This window comes from Eurypyga helias, unplaced genomic scaffold, assembly GCF_000690775.1.
Source record: "Eurypyga helias isolate BGI_N326 unplaced genomic scaffold, ASM69077v1 scaffold22961, whole genome shotgun sequence".
Classification (NCBI taxonomy): Eukaryota; Metazoa; Chordata; class Aves; order Eurypygiformes; family Eurypygidae; genus Eurypyga; species Eurypyga helias.
In genome coordinates this window covers 18,346-41,092 of record NW_010233040.1, presented here as the reverse complement: position 1 = coordinate 41,092, position 22,747 = coordinate 18,346, and the positions used below count along the sequence as shown (strand labels likewise).

The 22,747-nt window shown below is 36.1% G+C and overlaps 1 protein-coding gene across 1 annotated transcript in view; it reads left to right on the top strand.

Moving 5' to 3' along the window:
• The window catches only part of ADGB (androglobin), a gene marked incomplete at its 3' end in the record, with an annotated part of 46,754 nt that overhangs the window by 7,372 nt on the left and 16,635 nt on the right, over nucleotides 1-22,747 (top strand). The window contains exons 4-9 of the mRNA XM_010161612.1: nucleotides 581-715; nucleotides 920-1,073; nucleotides 6,881-7,068; nucleotides 8,601-8,785; nucleotides 15,303-15,502; nucleotides 16,698-16,809. Of these exons, the coding sequence (XP_010159914.1) occupies nucleotides 581-715; nucleotides 920-1,073; nucleotides 6,881-7,068; nucleotides 8,601-8,785; nucleotides 15,303-15,502; nucleotides 16,698-16,809 (974 nt within the window). The remainder of the gene's footprint in view (nucleotides 1-580; nucleotides 716-919; nucleotides 1,074-6,880; nucleotides 7,069-8,600; nucleotides 8,786-15,302; nucleotides 15,503-16,697; nucleotides 16,810-22,747) is intronic.

Here is a 22,747-nt window from a genome sequence, read left to right as displayed (position 1 = left end):
TCATGCTGTCGGTCAGGGGCCAGTGAGTTTATCTCTAATTTTACAGAATTTCATAGCACCTGTGGGTTTATTTGCCTTACTAATAACTTCTGAATTTAGTGTCTGAGGTTTCTTCCTATGTGAAGGGAATGTCTTTCATCCCATTTGAAATTTATTTGGTTTTCCTTTTATTCCTTTCTTAAAAGGAAATAAAAGGGGTTTTAATCTGACAATTGCACAGATTTCAGATGAGAGCTTAATATAAAAAAATGGAAGTTATGCTACCTGATATTTATTGAAAAAAAGTTGTTTTGCAGAAGCTGTAGCATTTGAGGCTATTAGAAGCAGTTGTACTTATGGATAGACTGAGGGACAGAAATATTTGTAAGTAAGCATTGGCTGTTATGGGCCATCATCTCTAAAAGAGCTGATCCCTACCTGATCTATTCATTTTTGAGTGATCAGCTACTAGATAAACATTAATAACAGATTTTATATCACTGTTATAGTTATGCACGAAGCAGTGTTCATCATTAGCATAAAGTTAAGATCTATGTGCCCTGATTGGATTTGAATATTTATCGTGTTTTCTGCTTTCTAGAGAAATGTTTAAAAGAAACTGTAAGTCAGTTGAAAGGTTTCCTTGTTATGAAGATGAACGGTGTAAGACCTCTTTTGCTGACTATGCTGTAACCTATGCTGATCAGCCACCAAATGTGTGGTTTGTAGTTTTCAGGTGAGTATCATACAGCCCTACATAACTCCTATGGGGAAGTGGTATTGATACACAGTATTTTTTCATTAACCTGCTTTAAAAATGTAATTTTACATAAGTCTGCTTTTCTGAAATTCTAATGTATTTAGAATTTTACTTTGTGTTACACAAAGAATTTTATTTGGGTAAATAATTGTAACATAATTTGAATTCTCCTTTTTTTAGAGAAATATTTCTTGTTCCAGAAGACAATCTTTTAGTGCCAAAGGTGTATACTACTATCCCTTCCTGTAGACTTCATGTCGTGAATAATGACACACTGGAGGAAATGCCACATGTGTTTTTGGAAGTGGCACCTCGTGTTTATCCCCGAAATAAGGTAAATTCAAAGATTCATTGTGAAAAGTATGATTTTTAAAATAATAGTTGCCAAAATTCTGTGGATATCTTCAGCTATGTTATAATGTTCTACTTAGAAGTGCACCTTTATTTATTACCAAGTTTGAACAAAGACTATCAGTGATCAGCTTCTGTGATAAACCTTTTACAGTGAAAGAATAGCCTTAATTTCCTTTGATATTTTTTACTTTTGCTAAATGGAGGAATATTATCCAATTTCCCTGTGCTGTGCTACTTAGTGGCAATATGGTTGCTGCTGATGCTGTCCATCTGACAGAACAACCTTCAAGAGTCAGCGACCAAACTAAGAATGAGGTTTGAATAGCCTTTTATAAGTCATGCTTACAATAATTAAGTTAATGTGCATCTTCAGGTGCTAATGATGGCAGCATTGATGCCAAATACAGCTTTAGATATGGTCCCTCTCAAAGCCTGTGTGTTATCTCAGAAGCATTAGTGTAAATTGCTTCTAAAAAAATAACTATACTGTTAAATAGTTATCACAGCTTCCCCTCCTCCTGCCTTTTTATACTAAAGAAGACAATTTTCTCAGTGTTTCCTTGCAAATTACATGTTCTACACTCTTGATTACCCTCTCCTTTGGAGTTTCCAATTGCTGCTGTTCTTGTTTATCATGCACAACACTGAGCACAGTAAACCGCACCAAGGATTAACTTGTGGCTGTACAAATGATGAGTAAGGATTGATTAGTTTACAGGTTTTGTGGGCTTTACTTCTTCTTATCTAACCGTGATGCTTGATGTATTTTGCATCACCACTGTTGACTTGTACTTCTGTAACCCTGGGTGCTTTGCTAAAGAACTGAATCCTGTAGTTTATCATTCTTGACTAAATATAGTCTATTTCACTACTGATTTTAATGCTATTTTTTCAGACCATGTTCAAGTTTAAAATAATCTTGAATTCTTATTTTCTCTTCCTCTAAAGTTACCATCCTTCTTAGCTTGTGAAATCAGCTAATTAAACATATATGTTCTCCATTTCACCATTCTCATTACTAATAAAAATATTGAATGGAATCATGTTCAGGTGTGATCTTTGAAATCTCACTGATTGCATTCTGCTCTTCCAAAAGGAGCCATGAATATGGGCTTTCTGGATGTGGTTGTCCAGCAGCCACCCTAGTTTCTTCATTATGACAGCGTTTCCTTAGGCTTAGAAGAATGATCAGAGAGACAGTGTCAGGTATCTGCTTCATTGCCATAGTTTGCTTTCCTATAAAAGGAAGATGAACGGGTTTGATAGGAATTGGTCTATGCAGTCTCTTTGTTATGTTGAGGGGGTTGCAAGGAATTAAGATTTTTAGTTATTTTGTGAGGGGTTTAGCCATTTGAGTTATGCTGACTGATAATTTTCTAGACACCTTTGTCCATCTAAAAAAAAATATATAATTTCTTTAGACTACCAGTACCTTATGTGTCCTCCATCAGTTATCAAACATGATTTTAAAGTTTTGTGATTGTTTTAACCTGTTATGTAATTATCCTTCAGACAGTTCAGAAATTCATCAGACCTAGCTAATCCAAAATTTTATCTATATAATAATTTACTACTTTTTCCGTGCTGGCCTGCCTCTTACCTCTTTAATATTAGCTCTAATATTAATGGTTCTAGCCACATGTTCACAATTGACCTTTTAGTGGAGACAGGTTCACATTTTAGCCTTCTCAGTCTCATCTGTCAGTAGCAAGGAATTGATGTCAGTTACAGTCTAATGCTGCAGGAGTAGTTTTCTTGTCTTTGTTTTGTCATTTCCAATTTTATCAGACTTTTTTTTTTTTCACTACAATGAACTTGCCTTATTTAGTGTTTATAGTGATTATTAGCTGAATGTGATAGATAAGGACTGCTACTGTTGGAGGAATATGCTTTAAAAAGAAGGGTTGCAGACAAGTTCTTCAAGCTCTCAAAACTAATTTGAGAACCTTGGAGATGGAGTGTGGATTCCACCAGTCAGGAAAAATCTGTTTGGAATCCAACAGTGGCAAGTGGCAGGATGCACAAAGAAATCTCAATGGTGAACACTACTTACTGCCTTTCAGAAAAGTGATGAGTTGTAAAAAGAACGATCACAACTTCAGATTTATTTCAGATCACACCTCAGCATTTGTCCTGCTTAGCAGGTTATGTCTAGATCTGCCTTGTAAGGCAGGTTTTCCATTTCCTTGATTTTACTAGCTCTTTCTCAGACCTCCTCTCATTGAACATATTTTCTTGAATAAAGATGTCCAAAATTGTACACAATATTCCAGATAAGATCTTACCAACACTTTGTGCAGTACAGTGGTTTTAATATCGGAAATGCTTGACTTGCTATGTGCTACCCCACCTGGTATGTTCCATAATAATTTTTATTTTCATGGGTACAGCATGATAGCCTTAGTGATTCTGACATTAACTAATGAAAATGGCTCTTTTGATTTTATTCCTGTCCTTGCTTGTTGAAAAAGTCCCCACATAAAGCAGACCTGTTTGTTATTATTCTCTAAACACGACTTTCATTTTAAATTAGTAAATGTGGTTAATATCAGTAAAGAGGGATTTTGGTTTCAGAGTATTAAAACAGAATTGTGCAGGTATGCTGTATTTTTCTACTTGCTCTTATAACATTTCTTAACCACTTCCACTGAGTTTTTCAGTAAGAATATAACCTTATACTGTAAAATTTAGCTTGATTTTTTTTCCTGTTTGTAAATGGTTTATTGATGTTTCATGGACCTGCAGAAGCTATTGAAAACTCTCTTGATGTTTTGACAAGACACTGTGCAATTGATAGGAAACAGAGAATACACTGATATTATTTTAATCTCTTACCTTTCCTTTTAACAGCATTTTGTAAAATATAGTCAACAATATAATGCATCAAGCAAGAAAATATAAAGTATACCTGAATTCCCAAATTGCAATATTAATACAGAAAAAGTTTGTCCTTTTTTTTTTTAATAAACCTACCAGTTAGTTGTTCTGCTTCAAAATTATGAATCAGCAATTTACAACAAAGCTAAAAAGAAATCCTATCAACAGATATTGCTATTCTGCTGCAGAGACAGTCCTAGAACACATTATTGTTCATTTCAGAATGATTGACAGCAAGGAAAAAATTTGCACACTAGCAATAATATCTGTCTTCTTTCTGCAGACATTGCAATCTAGATAGAAACTAGCTACTTGCTTTGCATTATTTGGATTTTCTTTTTTTGCATTCAGTTTTCTTCCTCCACAGTATGGTGGGTTTTGGTGTTTGGTGTTTTTTTTTGGTTTTTTTTTTTTTTTTTTTTACTGCTGGATGCACTTGATTTTGTTTTTATTTTAATTCTACTCTGTTATTCACAAGTCTCTTGAACAGATTGTGGAAAATTATAGAGATAAGCATTTCTCGAGTTTATGAGCAAGGCCACTGAGCAGTTATTTTCTTGCCTAGTCAGAGAAGGACATAAGAAAATTATGTTTACCAAATAGTAAGTTTAGGTGGTATATTAGAAAACAACTCTTTCTGATTCTAGAGATAGAGAATCATAACAAGATATCTAAGTAGCTAGTGAAACCTCTCAAAGGTTTTTAAGAAAGAGAAATAAATATGATGGGATTGTCTAGATCTGTTTATTTCCCAGCAGTGACTGATGGTTATGCTGCGTTCCTACCAGCCACAATATTCAGTTATTGTGCTTTCTAATTGCTGTTAGTATTCATAAAGTGCCCACTCACGCAATTTTTTAATCTGAAGTCTAAATTTTCTGCATATTTATAGTGAACATTAAGACTGTATAAGCTTATCTTTTTAAGTAGGTATACAACAGAAAGTGTTTTTCTCATGTGCACCATGCTGCCAGAAAGCACTTGAATCTGGCTGAATCCTTCTCAGTTTCCAAGTGTATTTATTAAGAGCAGGGGGCACTTCAACTATATGCTGAAACAGATGTTTAAATAAGTGAGTTCTCCTGAATCATAGCTTTGAATGGTTGCTATTACCTTGTGATTTAAGTCTGTAAAATGCTTTGCCGTTACAATTGCACAAATTGGAATCATGAATAATTTATTTTACTTTCATTCTAAATATTCAGTAGTTAGGAAGTTACAACCCTGCATTATTGGATAGTCCTGAAATCCTAACCCTATTTATTACCAGAACTTTTCAACAAAACTCTCTCTTTTTTCTTAATTAAATACTGGTAAATACTTATTTTTTTAAAGTGAAATTTAGCAGAAGAGTGCAAAAAGAGAATCTTTCAAAGAATTTTCATCTGGACAATTTCTTGAGTGGTACATGAAATTTTAGTGCTTGAAATAGCAAGTTGGTAGGGCAAGTTCTGAGAATCTGAAGAAGGGACTTAATCCTGAGTTCCCCTGTTACACTGCAATTGAACATTGCACTCATCATATCCCTTTTTCCTGCCTCTGCCTTTCAAGTAATTACCTTTGTATTGCCTCCTTTTTTTCAAACACAGATTAAAATCAAATTCTGACACCTTTTATATTATATTCTGGTTTCCCATATTCCTCCTCTGAGGATTCATAAAAAGAAGATAAATCTGCACCAGTCTTATTAATTGCCTACTATTAATATTTTATTTGATTTTTTTTTAAATACTAGAAATATTTTTTCTTAAAACAACATCTTCCTAAAAGTAAGATTCATATGCTGACATTTAATGCTATACTTGCCATGACATTATTAAAACTGGGGGCAATGTTAGTTTAACCTCCAGTCTGCAGACAGAATGAATCTGATCTTTAAATTTCCATGCAGCAAGTTGCATTCATCCATAGTCTCATACTGCCTTCAGCAAGAAGGGACATTTTGTAATCTCTGGTTTATCAGTTAATGCAGTTATTTTAATGTTTATGCTATCTAATTTTGCTTTTATATCTGTGAGGACAGCTAGCTTTTGCTAAATGTCGTGTGTGAATTGCCAATGGTGTGTGGTCACCTTTGCAGCTGAAAGTATCTGTAATCTCAAATCTCAGTTATTGCGCAGTTTTCAAATACATCAGTGTTTCACAATACCCAACTTTCTTACATCTGGCATAGAGGCCAGATGTAAAGTTCTTCGCTTGTGCAGTCTTTTAACTCTTTCTTCATTATATCTACTACTACTGTCTCCACCACCACCACCACCACGTATACTTTTGGTCAGAGGGAAAAAATATTTTGTACCAAATGAAGAGACTTTGACTGATACTACTGCTAATGCTTTTACAAGAAAAGTAATGGTAATATTACAGAACCCAGACATGTATAGATGTGTTTTATCTGGGAGGTACTTGCATGGTAGTATGATGCACAAAGCAAGATAATATGTTGAATAAGTAGGTTGTACTAAATTTTAGTCATACTGTAAGAAGACTTTTCAGAATAGAGTACTGCACATGCTGAAATAATTAAGGATTCAATTAATACTTTTTAAATTAGACTTTATTAAACAACTTAGAATCAGCGAATAATTTGGTTAGAAAGTGACCTCAAGAGTTTGATTGTTCCTGCTCTTAAAACTAAGGCCAACTTTGAAGTTAAATGAGATTGGATTTGACTTGCTATGTAACTTTTTGCCAAATATAAATTCCTGTAATATGAGCTGCTTCATAAATTAGACTATAATAGAATTATGTAGTTCTATAGTGATAAGACTTATGTAGTCCTTCTTGCTTGTGAAGGACACCTTACTTCATTAATAAGTGTAACATGGACAGAAAGTGTGTTGCATGTAGTCATAGCGTGGATTTTGAGTAGTTATTTCCAAGTAAAAATTACATGTTTTCTCCTTTCAGAACGGATACACATTTATGGCTGAAGCATTTACTGGTGACCTACCTCTGGCAGCTGGAAAATGGAAGCTCCGGCTCATCGGTTCTCATAGTCCACTCCCATTTCTCTCTCGTGAGGCTGTAAATAATGTGTATTCTACTAAAGAAATTAAAGAGTATTACATACCAAATGACAAGCATGTAATATTCAGGTAAATCTCGAGATAAGAGTAATTAAATTCTGCTTTTTATATGGAACATCCCTGACAGAAAAGTATGGTATTTCCTCTTTCTTAGAAGGGGAAGTTATATGTAGCTATGTATAGATACAGATGAATGTTATGGGCCGTCAGTGTGCAATACCAAATTTAACATTTCATTTATGAAAATGTTATTTTCTGAAATATTGATTGCCACTGCTTAATGAAGAATAGGTAGGAAGTACACAGACTATAACTTTTAAATTGTAGTAACAGTATTTTGTATTTCTGTAGGCTCGATCTTGAAATCTTATCTCTATGTCAATTACTGATTATAATTAATATTTTGGGGGATTAAATATGTATTAAAATAAAGATTTTTCCGGGTGGGGTGGAGATGTAAATATTGATACATTTTTTTCCAACTATTTAGAAAATTCTTTAAATAAAATCCAAAGTACAACACTTTCTTTTCTGATATCAGAACAATTTCCATCTTGCAGTGTTGGCAGAAAAAAAACCCAAACAACAACTAAAGCTTTTATTTTAGCATGCTGATTCTTTTAGGAGAACATACTTAGTAAAAATGCGATGATTTCATTTTTATTAATCTTTTTAAAATTTAGTAAAGTTTATTAAAATCAGTATTAGATTTGAGTTTCAGTGTAGAACTGAACCTGACTAAACCACTATGCTTAAGTTTTTACACAACAGACTACACACTGCACTAAAACAGGTCCCATGCTTAGAGCTGATTACATGCATATATTTTAAAGGTTAATCCTGGAACATTTGTCCCTGATTCCTGATACTTTGTATCAATATTTCAAATCAATGGATTATTTCTGGGACAGAGGTCTATTCAACAAGAGGAATCAGGTTCAATATAAATGAAGAAAGCATCTAAGTTAAATACAAGAAGTGTGCTCAAGTTCTGTAAACTCTCTCTCAATGAATTTGGGTTTAATTTTTCTCTTTTTTTTTCCCCTCTGATGTTACCAATCTTTTAAATGTCTGAATTTATGGACAATATGCAAATAATATGTAAATTTATGAGACACAAAAAAAATATTTAGATTTCATTCTAAAACTCTTAATTCCATAATCTTTGCATTCCACAGTCTTTTAAGTTCACCAGAGTAGCAGCTACTAGCAAATGAGAAAACTTTTGAAAGGAATGTTTTTTTTATTTTTCATTTGCTCAGTGCTATTTGAATTGAAACAGTTCCCTCATATGGCTAACCATGTTTTTCAACAAATACCAGTACACCAGGAGGGAAAATGTAAATCTGGATATTTGATAAGGCAGTGAAAAAAAGAAATAGCAAGACCACCCCTTTCTTTGCAGCAGCACTTACTTTGACCATAGATTCACCAAACTTTTCTACAAGAAGCTTAGCCCATAAGATTGGAGGAAAAATGTTGACTACAAACACAATTTTAAGTTCTTGCTTCCAGGTCACCACAACACTTAGGTACTTACCTAAAAAAGAATGATCTGGCATAGTGATTTATATTGCTATAATTTTTTTCTTCCCCTTTAGGTATTCAGTAAAAGTCACAGCGTCACATATTGCTACAGTGCAGGTACAGACCTCTAAATCAGATGTGTTCATTAAACTACAAGTCCTCAATAATGAGGAAGAAGTTGTGAGTGCCACTGGAAAGGGCCATGCAGTCATCCCTGCTTTTCATTTCTTGAGTAATGAAACACTTTTGAGTTCACACTGTAAGTATTCTATTCTGTATTTGATAATTTTTTTCACCAAGGGATATACATTCTTACAGTAGCTTTAGGTAATCACAGAAAATATTCTGTTGTTACTGTTTCCATGAATCCGTAATTGCTTTGTGATGGAGTGAAATCATTATGAACACGAATCCTTGGTCCTCATCAATGAGAAAAGGTACCAAAAGGATTGATTGAAATAAGGCATCCAGCCATATTTTCTTCCTCTGCCTTTTGGCCGTGTTTTGCAACTGAATAAAGATTTTTGCAGATAACTGAAGTAGCTTCTGAGTTCTGAAAATTGTATGTATATGCTTCTTTTGTCCTTGAGAATTGAAATATGGTTTACTTTCATGATCTTGCCTTGATTTGATTGATCCTAAATTTCAGAAAATTTTGGCTGTTAGGGAACTGATGCTCAGACCATGGGACATTTAAATAGTTTTTGATAGCAACTCAAATACTGAGAAAAATTATCCCTTATGGGAATATGTGAATTTAAACAAAACTTCTTCTGAGAAAAATTTCTTTGAAAGTTAGAGGAAATACCTCACTTATTTGCAGCTGAACAGTTGAAACTGAGAAGGGAATCAGTCTAATTTTTTTTTTTTTTTTAATTATGGCTATTCATTACATTGCAGTCCTGACAGCTCAGCTCTTGTTAAAGGTGAGAACCAGTGTGTGTTCAAAGGTCACCTTTCATAAGTATGCTAAAATTCATGTATTATCTCAAACTGCTTTGAAACTAGTGATTGTACCTAAAAAAATCAAGCCGGCATCAGTTCAAACTGTCTCTCTATAGTTCAGCAAACTACCACTCTGAATCTACTGTATGCCCAAGCCTGGCAGCACAGAAATACTGGGGGAAGGGGCAGGGAGGTAAAGAAAACGAAGCCAAACTCTCTTCAGTGACACCCAGTGACAAGGCAAGAGGCAATGGGCACAAACTGAAATACAGGAAATTCAATCTAAGAATTAGAAAAGGTGATTTGGAGGAGGGGTTTGTTTGTTTTTTGGTTTGTTTCATTTTTACTCTCACACTGTCAAACATTGGAACAGGTTGCCTAGAGAGGTTTTGGAGTTTTTATCCTTGTAGATAATCAAAACCCGACTGGACATGGCCATAAGCAGCCTGCCCTAGCTGACCCTGCTTTTAGCAATGCGGTTGAACTAAATGATCTCCAGAGGTGTCTCCAGCCTCTGCCACGACCACTCAGCCTCCATATCAGTTAGTAGTTAGGGCCTTATGGGTTTGTTTGGTTTAGGGTTTTTTTTCTGTATGATCCACAGCTCTGGATGAGCTGTCCAACTAAACAGGTATTAATTTACAACTGGACTTAACAGAGAGAGCCTTCAGCCTGAGAACGTAGCAGTGCTCTGCCATCACCCCTTCTGATGTAGAGTTCGGTTACCCGGACATCCGTGTTCCTGCTTCAATTCCAGCCTTTCAGTAGAGTTCTGCCAAAATCGTACACATGAGCTGCAGTCAGACAGCATCAGCTATTTGTTACTGGTGGTTTTATTGTTTGGTAAAATTGGGGCTGGGCTACTAATGAAGCTAGGCCAAAAGTGGAATGAAAATTTTGTCACCTGAAAGTACACTCAGCCAGCTGATTGATGTTTGATTTTGCAGTGGTGTTTACTCTTCAGAAGCAATAAATACAGCTTATTGAGGTACATAATTCTTAGGCATATTTTCGACAATTATCCCTGTAGTGCTCAGATCAATTTTAGCAAAAAAGAAGTACCTTCTACCTGCTTCCACAACACTTCTTTCATGTAATGGATTTTAGATACTGCTGTCATGCCATCTTAACTTCTTTTATAATCTTCGTTTGTTTCCCTTTACTTCTTAAGCAAGCTATTTCCATTTTATTTATAAGACCTTATTTTGAATTTTTCATTATATCTGTGGGTTTCATTTTGAAAATGTATATTCTTCATAAGCATTACAAGTTTGCTTAATTAAAGCAGCTGGTTTTAAGCAAACAAGTCAGCTACTATACTGTCCATGGACACCACTACACATCAGTGTTGTAAGATACCAAAGTCTTCAGCCCTTTTATGAAGACTTTAAAACAATCAATCTTCTGTAAATCAATCAGTTTCTGCCTGTTTGAGCATATTCAGAACCTGAGGCAAAGACAGATTGTTTAAATACTGGATTATTGTTTTGCTAAAGCCCAAAATAGCACCATATTTCATGTGCTCACCTCCACTACTTTGAACTGTGTAGTTTCCTAACATGATCTTCTAGAAAAATGTTTTATCTAAATTTGTAATGCTGTGTGGGGAAAGATAACTAATTGAATCATGTTTCTGAAACATTTTGAGTTCTGTCTCACCTTCACCTTGTTATTACCAGAAATGTCAAATTAAATACTATGGTGACCATGACCTTAAAGTCTAAGTCATCAGTTGACATGTTGTGGTTTTAAAGGAAGTCATGGAGAAGCTGTCATGATTTTTGATTGAGTTGCCAAGGTAATCAGTAACGGGTTTGGAATGTGGGAATGGATTAATAAACTTAAAAGTTAGTCTGGTGGAAATTGAAGCGGGAAAGCTATAAAACAGCCCAGATTAGAATATGCATCAGAAATACTTGAAATAAATTGCTGAGTTATCCTCAGTAATGTGAAGAAGACACTTTCAGGAATCCTGCTTGTTGGCAAAGATCATAGTCTGAAGACTGAAATAAGTTAAAAGGCACAATCAGCTGAAAGAAAAGAGAAACAGGTTCCAACAGAGGCTGGAAGGGAAAGGATGTGGCAGATAACCAAGAGGGACATTTTGTCTTTGCCAGAGTAGTGGTGGACGTATGTGAGAAGAACGTACATAAAATATCCTCAGAAATCAGACATACACGTGAGGCTTTTATCTCATGTGCTTGCTATGATACAAGTAATTTTTGCTAATTCCAAATTATTTTAATCCATTATGAATCATTCAATGAAATATTTGCTATATTACCCTGATTGAAAATAGGAAGGCAGTTGTTTCAGGTTGTTATTCAGTTAGTGGAGCCAGGGCATTCTAACTGGAAAAGGGGTGATGAAAGGTACTTGATTTCAAAGGGAATTCAAAAGAGTTTTTACATCTGTCAAACTGACTGTAAAAAAAGTGAATGCATTTGAAAGTGAAATGAATATTCTGGTGCCATTTAAGTGTGTCTGAGCGTATAGAGGGCTGTCACTTGGAAGGAATAACTGTGAAGCTGTCCTGTTGGTCTTCACTGTTACCATTATTTTTACAATCTACATCCAAGTGGCCTTAACCTTCAAGTTCTTTTCCTAGCTATATGCAGCCTCTAGATCACAAAGAAGAAATTTTGTGTGTTCTACATCTTTCAGAGCATGCGAACCGAATGAAAAGATTCTGACATGTACCCAGTATAACCTATATGACAGTATCCTATTACCCAACTTGCTGAGTGTCTGCATGTGCAATTTATGGCATTGTAAATGCATGTTTCTTTGCTTTTGTGAAAAATGTTAGGAAATTATGACCTGTACAGTAACAATATAGCAACCTCCATAAATATTGATGCCAAGTCCAGGTGGGGCTTTTTACAATTGACATTCAACAAAAAAGTTTCGTGCTCTCAGTATCTAGTTGTTCTCTAAAAAAGTGTGTTTTCACGGAATGGGTATCGTCAGAAACCACTGCTATACCATCACCACCAAACTTGTTAGATAAGGAAGACACAATCTTCACATTTAAAACCTATTCAGTATCACGCATGTTCTGCCTCTCATAGAATTGATTGCTGTGTTGACAGTATTCTTAAGTGAAATTATTGTGCAAGCATCACAAATAAAACATTTCCTACCCACAATCTGTTAATTCATCTCTCCAGTCACAGCTCTTTTGTCAATGTCTTTTATTGCCCAAAAGCTACATTCAGTCAATTGATTTAGAATATATTTACCTCTTCTGAGATGTAGCAGATGACACAGACCTTGAACACTCACTTGCCAGTAAAGGAATTACATATTATGTTGCAAGCACAACTTGTTTGGTTGAAGCAAGCATAGCAGTCCTGTAGCACAGATGGACAAGTGAATGCTCATAATCCCTTTGTTTTCCATAGTAGCAGTCTTGTACAATCAAAATCTCATTCAGATAATTGTTTGAATCTGGAACCAAGGTAGGTATGAGTTCTGTCAAGGCAGAACTTTGTATAGGATAACCAAGATTAAGTATTTATGTATGCAGTAGAAAAGAATTTTGGTGTCGCAGCACCACCTGGTGACCATTGCTAGAACTATTATTTTTGGTTGTGTATGGATTTTTGGGAATTTTTCCAAGTCATCTTTCCAGCAAAGGCAAAATGAGTCTTATGGAGGATTCCACCATTCTGAGCTGAGTTATCTTCATGGCAGGATCATTCCCTGGGCAAACCATTATAGAATTCTTCAATACTTATGCTTTTCAGGTTTAAGGAGAGACAGAAGAGGAGGATAGTGAGGCATTCATGGAAGCTCATTATAGCCTAAAGAATACAGCCCCCCTGGAAACCTCCCTGCCTTGATAGGTACAGATAGGCTCCTTCAGAGGGCAGTGCACAGCTCCTAAACCCCAGAAATCAGACCTCCTGTATAGAACCTCACCTCTCTGTTGACTTCAAGGAGGAGCACATTTAGTTGGCCTCACCGCTTTAAAACTACCTATTTATAAATTGTTTGCACTGCTCCCTGATAACAGCGTTCAGGCAGGCATTGAAGATCATTCCTGACTAGAAACTTTCACGCAAATGTTGCAGTTAGTACCCTAAGGGCAAGTTACCCAATTGGAAATTACCTGTATGTGGAGTTATTCTTCCATTTGGAATCCAAATTGTTTCTTTTCAGCAGGTTTTCACACAGATGTGAAAAAACATGCAAGACTCTGGTCTCTGGGTAATGTTTTTTCTTCATCCGAACACAATTCTATTGAGCGAAAGGCTCATGATTTTGGTTCCCTCTGATGTGAGACTAGATAATCTAACTACTAAGAGTTATGTCTCCTCTCACCTTCACAGAATGGGAATCTAACTCGTACCTGGAAAGCTCAGCAGGCTCTATCTGGAAGAGAGACTGTTCCAGAGATATAGGCTTGCTTAGGCCTATCTTTTACAAAACAACATCCACAGCGTTTGTTAGAAGAAACAAGTATTATCTTCCTTCAAGTTTCTCTCACAGACCTCCTTACCACGGGGACAGCACCAGGGACAGCTCAGGTGCCAGAGTTTCTGAATATCATGTAGAAGAGTGACTCATCGCCTGTGATTATGAGTTTGAGACATCTTGCAGAAAGCATCTCTGCGAGGTCTTGTTCTCATTTCCTGACTTCACCTGATTTTCTTGGGACAAAGGAAGCACTGCTTTATGCAGAAGGAAGATGCAAGAGCAAGTGTTCTGTGGCATTTTTCTTCCATAAGAAACACTATTTCCTGGCTCCCTTTAAGTTTCTAGTGGCACAAACAACCTTTTATTTGACATCTATACACTGACACACCATCTGTAGAATTTGCTGAATCTGGTCTAATAGTCCTGTCAACTCCTGTGAACTTCCCTAGGTGTTTTGTCAATACACATGAAACTCCATGCACTTTTGAAGTGTTGTGATGATACAGTGCCATCGCTTGCTTCTACAGTAAACCTTGGGAAGCATAAAGTCTTCTGTTCTCCGTGAAGCCAAAAAGATATCTCTTTCCCAATTGATGGTCCAGCTTTTGTTAGTGCAATGCAGGTGAAGCTGCTTCCCCAGCAGCGTTAGTTTTGCCCTTGTTCAATTTCAGTGAGATACTCCCTCTTAGAATTCTTACTCCTTTCTCTGTAGAGATTCAGGCAAGCTAGTATCATAGATACCAGTGGCATTGGAAATGAGCACAAGTTTATTTTCTGGTTTAATATTTCTGTTACAGCCCCTTTTCAGCATGTTCCTGGTTTCACAATTTTTCTGCATTATTTGTTTCCTTAGGGGACAATGATACAATTTTATAAATTATAGGCCACAAATAGTTTTATGGTTCTCTTCAAGATGGGCTTCATTTTAAACTTCATCTATTATCTTTGTGTCAAGTTAAAATAAGAGACTTCTGTAAGGGTAGCAGCTGCCAGAACTGTGGCCACTGCACCTCTCCCCTTCTTAAATAGGTGCACACAGTTTACTAAATTAGGTTAGCTACACAAAGATCTCATCATACAGAGCACAAGGCTGTCTGTATTATGTAATACATAGCATTATACAGTAATATACAGCAATATAGGTGCTGTGGTGGTTAGTGCAGGAACAAAGTGTTGGGTATGGGGGGAAAAAAGATATGCTTTATAAACAGTAAAAAGTGTCTTTCAAATTTCTCATTATTTACTTTGAAGAGCTTTGTGATTTTCATGCAGAATGAAATCCGGATAGTATTTGGAATAAACATAATTGTAATTGGAACCTTGTCAGCATAATAGAGCATGAGAAAATTGACAATGGTAATTGATAGAATTTCTGGAAATCAACACTGACATTTTTTATCATCTTGCAGCAAGCAAAACACCTATTATTCAAAATAGTACAAAGAAGGAAACAGAAACTGGAGGATCCAAAAAAAAGGGTCATATTTCATCTTCAAAGGACAGCAAAACTTCTTTCAAGCCAGGACTTGTACGAGAAGGTCTGCCTATATCAGAAGATAAAACTTTCCTCTTGGAAAACTTTCAAAATAATGATGGAAGTCCACAACGAGTAAGAGATTCTATACCACTGGGATTTGGGGGAGGAAAAAAAAAAAAAGCCAAACCAAAACCAACAATGAAGGGGTATTGATAATTCTTTTGCTACATGTGAAGATCTGACATCCTGAGGCAAGAGCAAGGAATCAAAAATTAAGATTGTTGGTAGCTTCTGAATGAGGCTATGGAGAAAGGATTATGTGCATATATATGAATAACCAAATGGCAAGGGATCATTTTGGCTTTCAAATCAAGGTGATATACTCAATCTTTAAATGTTGTTCATTTGCCAAGTCCAATTCAAGTACAGTCTAACTTTCAGCTAAGGGCTGTAAACTACCAGTAATGAAGTTAAACTTCTGATGCTTCAGTGTGAGTTTTCATTGAAATATGATGTAAGAGAAGGCCACCTTTAATACGTTTAATAGAGAAAATACCCATTGCCAGTTGGCTGAAAGCTTTAGTAACACACACACAATAGCTGCTACTTCAGCTGAGTTTCTCAGTGAGGGATGTCAAAAAAAGTGGATTTTTCTTAATTTCACCTAGTATTACTTGTCTTAGAAAAATAACAATTATTTTCTAAAACAGTTCTTGTTCCTCTATCTCCAAGTGTTTGTCAACTGTGATTTTTCCTGATAATTGAGTTCAAGTGCAACAAAATATTCCAAGAAAAAAGGAATTATTGAGAAATAAATTCCAGCATTCTTCCTTTGACTCAGATCTGGCTTTGGAATTTTGAAAAAAAAAATTTAAAGAGAATAATTTCCTGTTAAGTGTAGACAATGTTTAAAATAACCCTTGGGCCCTTTCACCCCTACCTCAGATGAAGACATTATTGAGTGCTAGTATTAGGACTTAAAGCTCCATACTAGGTCTTAAAAACAAAGACAAAAGTCTCTGTATTAGAACATGGCACACACAGGACATCTTGAAAGAAGGTAGCTCTTTATTGTACAGCCCAGTTTAGTTTCACTTGATAAACACATGAGTAATTGTTTAATTTCACAGGAACTAAAATAAAATCTGTGGAATTAACACTGACTTTTAAAGCTTCTTGAGAATACGGCAATGTGCAAGCTTGTAAATTAATTATGTGTTTTATTTGCTGAGTTCAATAGCTGGCAGGTTACTCACCTAAAAGGCTTGAATGCTTACTATAATTTTCATGTCTTCAGCATGTTAACATATTGCATTTTCTTTCACAGTCTCACAAGTATGTCATACAAGCATTGGTGCTATACAATAGTTGGCCACTTACTGAGAGTCAGTCTCTGTTTGTTCAGGCACTGACAGAAATGGAGAAAAATGAAATCAAAGGTTGGTTTGATCTAAATGTGTATTTAGTCAAATACATTATGTTACTGATTTAAAAAAAATACTTAGATTGCTTTAAGCAAAAAGCACATGATTTTTAATTTTTTTTTATTCACTGCTTGAGTGAAGTAATTAAGCAACAAAGCGCTTTATGTGGTTCATAGAAATGAAGTTTGATTGCATGGTTCTGTACCTTCAGTTCACAAACTATAAAGCAAGCAGACAATGTTCTGCAAACCTCGCCTGAGCTTGTTAGGGGGCTCAAACTAGGTAGGGATGTGGGACCGTCGCAGAAGTATGACTCCTTCTGCTAGCAGAGAGACCAATGAAGTGTAATATAAGGGGAGTGCCTTGACAAAGTACATCTAAATACAGAAGCTTCTACTGAAACTAGAGAAAAATGCCTGCTGATAATTTGAGAATGTGCACTGACAGGAGGGGGAAAAAAGGTCCTGTTTTGGGATATGCATTACTTTCTTACTGCTGGGAGAAGAGTTTAGGCAGGAGGCAAGACAAGGAAAGGTCCCAAGCACAGGCTGTTCATTCAGGCCAGGAAGGGGACAGAGAAACTACAAAAACTTTTCTGTTTTTTTTCCTCCAGATTTTCTTAGCATTTCTTGTTAAAGGATAGAAAAAAACCCAACACATATTAAAAGCAGTTAGAATACTAGTCAGTATCTTAGAAATTACGTAGATGTTTCATATTTGCTTCTCCTTCTGCCACTGGGATGGACACAGAATGATTTAGATCTTAAGTATGTTAGAGGAGAATTTATGATGCTTGGATCCAACAGCCCAAGAGAGGTGAGGCTGCTGCCCCTCCACATCTCAGGTCCAACCAGTAGCGAGTAGTCCCAGAAGGCACACGCACACAGGGCACACGTACACACTACCTGTATACATACATACATTGCCAGCCACGCAAATCACAGACAGACACTCAGAGCACTCACGCAAACACAGCACCAATGGCCTCCTACTGCTCCCCTTTCTGGCTGGATAGAATGGAATTCCACTGGTAAGACTATATAGATATATATGTGTGTGTGTCTGTATGCGTATATATGTGGTGGATCATTCCAGCAGCTGACTCCTCGGTGCTCTTGCCCCTAGATTCCTCCAGAATATAAAATTCCACCCCAATTTCACCGCTCAGTAAATTTCCTGCAACGTTTACATGAAAATTCTGTAACTCGATTTTTAAAATATGAGATAAGGAGAAATTATTTGCATTATCCTTCCTCATATATACACACTTGCTAATAGCCTTAAATTTTCTTAGGAAGATTTTATCTTTATTTATTAGTGGTATTTCTCACTTCTTACTCTGGTTACATATTTCTTTCTAATGACTGGTCGTTTGTGGGGCTTTTGTTTTGTTTTGTTTTAATTCTGTTATCCTGCACCGAAGTTAGATTCATCAGCAGTAATTGCTGACATATTTCTTTTCTTGTATTTGAGTGCAACATTTGAGATTTCTGCAGAAATTTTTCTGGTAGTGTTACAGAACTTTACAAAGATAAATCTAGGTGGTTTACTGTAGTCTCTAGTCAGTTTTAGTAATATTTGAGGAGGTATCTCATGTAGCCTTACAGGCCTGTACAAAGGCAGCATTTTTAGTGGTTATCTTACCTGCTTTGAGCTTGTTGCATTCTTCACGAAATCTTTTCTGGCTAGATGACTCCATTTATTCTCCTCATTTTCCATTTAACAATAGACTGCTACTTTCAGCAGACATCTTATCCCATTGTCTTACCCTTCCGAGTTGGATACATAGGAGCAGCTTGCACTGAACACCCCAGTCATCTACTGGTGTGCATCCTTTCACACAGCTGTCACCATGGTCTGCAAGACTGCAGGGCAAAGGAGGTCACTGTTACTGAAGCTTGTCAATGTCATGAGCATGCTCTTGTTTAGTTTAAGGCAGTGGAATTCCAGTTCATAGCTTCCCTTTTCCATATTAACTGATGCTGTGGCTCATTTCCAGTCAACCAGTCTCAAACCACAGTCAGTGATAACGAGCACTTTTCTCTTAGGATTCTTTTTAAATGTTGTGGTTTCTGTGTCCTCTCATAATTGCTGCCTTTCAAAATTGCTGCCTTTCAAAGCAACTCAAATCCATTTCACAGTTCAGATTTCACTGGGTGTTTCTGTTTGTAGAAGGATGCCCAGGCCACCAACAGAGTTTAAAAACATTTATCGTAAAGTTTAAACACTGACATTTCCCACATTTACGACTTGGCATTTACATTATGTGCCCCTATAAACTGCAATATTTATCTGGATTGCTCACTATAGGTAAGTATTTTGGAAAACAAACAAACAAAACATTTAATCTTTGACTCTTTTTCTCATTATTAACTAGTCTTAAAGCAATTTAAAAACTGAGCTTTACAATTTAAAAATGTCAGCACCAGCTGTCAAACACACAGTTCATATAACAGCAATGTTGGTGACATCCTCTCACCATGTGATTTTTAAGAAAGCTGCAGTGAGCCAGGTGGAAAATTTCTGCAGCAAATTTCACCACTTCAGGTGTCGCTTTTTCATGTAAGACAACAGTGCCATCTGGAGTTAGTTTTATATTAAAGCTGATTTATCATGGCAAAAGCATATTTCACCTTTCTATTAGCATTTATTAAGGTCTTTTAAACTAATCTCCCTTTAAATTAAGGGAAAGACTATTATACTATTAATATTCACCATTATTATAAATATTTATAAAGAATATTATTGAATAAAATGAGTTCTTCAGCATAAGGATGCTAAGATAATTTTGTATTTTGTATTTTTTTGATCTTTGTTATTCTTTTCTTTCTTCAAAATCCTTAATACAGAAGTTTGGCAGTACTTGTAAAAAGAACTATGTTAGCCAGAGTTATTTCATGACCAATATTTAGTTATATTTATTATATATGAACTCTCATTAAATGCTTTATTAAAGAGCACATTGCAGAAGCAAAACATTAAAAAGGCATTAACCAATGAAACCCAAGTATAAAGAAATTAGAAAGTGCCAGATAGTGTGTTATGCATAGAGTCTTCATTCTGTTCTCTCTTTGTTTTGGGTTTTTTTTTTTTCCTTCCGTTGAGAAATTTTAATGGGGCAAGACTTCAGTGGAATAAAAAAAAAAGTGGATCATAATTCTTGTGCAGAAGGGGACAAATTAGCAGGCAATCCTGCAGTTGCTAATACCATTTTGAGTTGCTTGACTGTGCAAACAGAATTATTTTAAGATTCATCTTGTATATATGGTTTTCAGCTATTGCCATTTTGGATTCTTTGGTTTTACTTTTGTTGTAGTAAGATCCAAAGCTTTATTGTACAACTGTCACAACCAGAGTTGAATCATCCTTGTGTGCTGAATGCTGACTGCAGCATGTATTTTATGTATTGCCTTAAGTTGGCTGAAGAGTGTTAGCTGTTGGGGAGAGAAGGAGCTCTATCCCCTGGGAGAGCAGGGGGAGATAGGGCACCCAGCCCAGGTGGGAGAGGTAGGTTTGAAAAGGCAGATGAGAGGCAATATCCTTTGGAATATTCCTTTTTTTTTCTTCAGAGCTGGGAACGTTTCTCCCACAGGTTTTCTCTTCCTGCAGGAGAACTTGCTGGCTCATGCCAAGGTCAGGATTTCATGAGGTCTATAACATGTTGTTCAGTTCTCCCTCTTTATCTCTTTCCCAGCTTTTCTGTCGGTAGTCATTCATCACTTGCCTGGTGTTCAGTGATAAAACAGGTCACTGAGGATACAGGATGGTGCTGGAGTTTAAAGACCTGTAGAGCTCTCAGCCATGCTCTAACCCCACCCTACTATCGCAACATTGGTGGTTTGCTACTATCCTGGTGTAGTTTTACTGCAACTTTAGTGTCTGGATGAGCCCACCTTTGGAAAGATATTTCTGGTTGTTATCTGTCAAGAATGCTTTGGAGGATCCAGTCAGAGACAGGAAACACAACATCTGCACTTCTCAGTCATTTCCTAACCAAATCTGAAAGTCTCTCACAGGGCAAGTAATGGTCATTTCTTCCAACTACTGGGTAATCCCACTAAATGCTCAGAGCCTATTTCAGATGGTGGGAGCATGATATCTTCTCAAAGAAAATTTCAAGACTTCTCTATATTGTACCTATGAATAAGATGCGTTCTCTGTAATTTGAATTTCATAAAATAGGGGTCTGTCGTGCCTAAACAAGAGAATTGCCTTATCTCATCCTGAAGTTATGAGTTTCAGGTAGGAAATATTTGGTGTAATTATTTAGCTTGTCATAGACATCAGACGGGATGATCACTATGGTCCCTTCTGGCATTGCACTAAATGAAACTGAGTAAATAATTGAAAAGTGGTAGAGAAGCTAATTTTAAGAGTTCCTATCAGCTGTCTGTCATCACTGTCAGTTGGTGTGATGCCCAAGCTTTTCTCAGTGCCATACATATACAGAAACTGCCACTGACAGTTTGGGATGATTGATGCATAAGCTGTGAGCGGGAATGGCCTCTTACTTTCTGTGTCATCTCCCTGCCTTTCTTCTTACTACATCCTGTGCAAAGCATTTGCCTGGCTTTGGCCTTAGAAAAGCCCCGAGGAACTACTCACGTCTCCCTTAGAGTCAAAGTGGGCTGCATGCTGTAGTGCCAAATTGCAGCCAGTGCTCCCTCAGGAATGTCTGGAGGTTGATCCCAAAACCAGTGAGAATGCCCACTCTGCTGAGAGACGGACGAGGGCAGGGGGAGCCTGGGCAGTGCAGCGCACTGTGAGCTGAGAGCTACACTGAATCCTGCCCTAAGCCTTCGTATCTGGAGTTAAGACAGGATACCTCACTTTACCCCTCTAATTTAATAGGCTTGTTTGTTATTTACTAACTTCTCAGTGTATGCAATAAGTCCAGGGCATCAAAATGTTAAAATTCAGAGTTGTAAAATATTTATAGAAGCCAGACAAAGCTTGTGGTATCTCTTGACATCGAAAGTCTTTGTCTGGTATCATTTAGCTAATGACAATGAATGTGTCAAGTGTTTGTATAAACAATAAATAATTTATCTTTAAAAATTAATAATTCTCTGAATAATGCATGTACACCAGCCTGATTTATGGTGCTAATATGTTATGATAACGTGATATTAAATGTAAAGCCATTTATGTAATGATATTATAACTTCAATTAATGTCATCACTATTTATTTTATATTCACGTTTCCTCTGGAGTTGGTTTAGTGTCTTCAGTATTTGTGGAGACCACCTTAATTTTTGCTTTTATACATTAATCTGTGCTTTAGTAACACTGAAACAATTTAAGCTTAGCACTTTGTACATGTACAGTAATGTACATTACTTAAGTAACATGTGGACATAATAATAGAATTTATACATAAACACATGTATGATGTAATACACATATATCACATAATATATATTTGTATGTGTAGTTATAGGTGTATTATAAATATGTTCCTATATGCTTAATATTTAAAGATTTATATATCCATATAACCTCAGCCATGACATTGCAGATCTGATCCAAAGCTCATTAAAGCCAGTGGAATATCTTCAGTGGACTTTGGATCAAATCATGTAGCACAGTGATTTGTCCTCAGTGAAAAGAAATTAGAAAAGTACAGCATTAAGTGAAAGGTACCCTGTTACTTTTGTCAGATTCTAAAATAGTCACTCATTTCCTCCTCTTTCCAAGAGAAACCCCCTGTTTTGTTGTAGTGACTAAATCTAGGGTTTCAGCATTTTTTTTTAATGTTTCAAGCAGCGTGAAGGTGGAGGGAAATGGAGATTTCAGACTCAGATCTTTAATCTTTCTCATATTGTTGTGGGTCCATTCCAGGTTGTTTCAATTTATGTGTTCCTTATTCTATTAAAGCTATATGCTATTAAAGGCTTTATCTATCTATTTATCTGTTTATTTTAACATGATTATGACATGCAAAAAATCTTG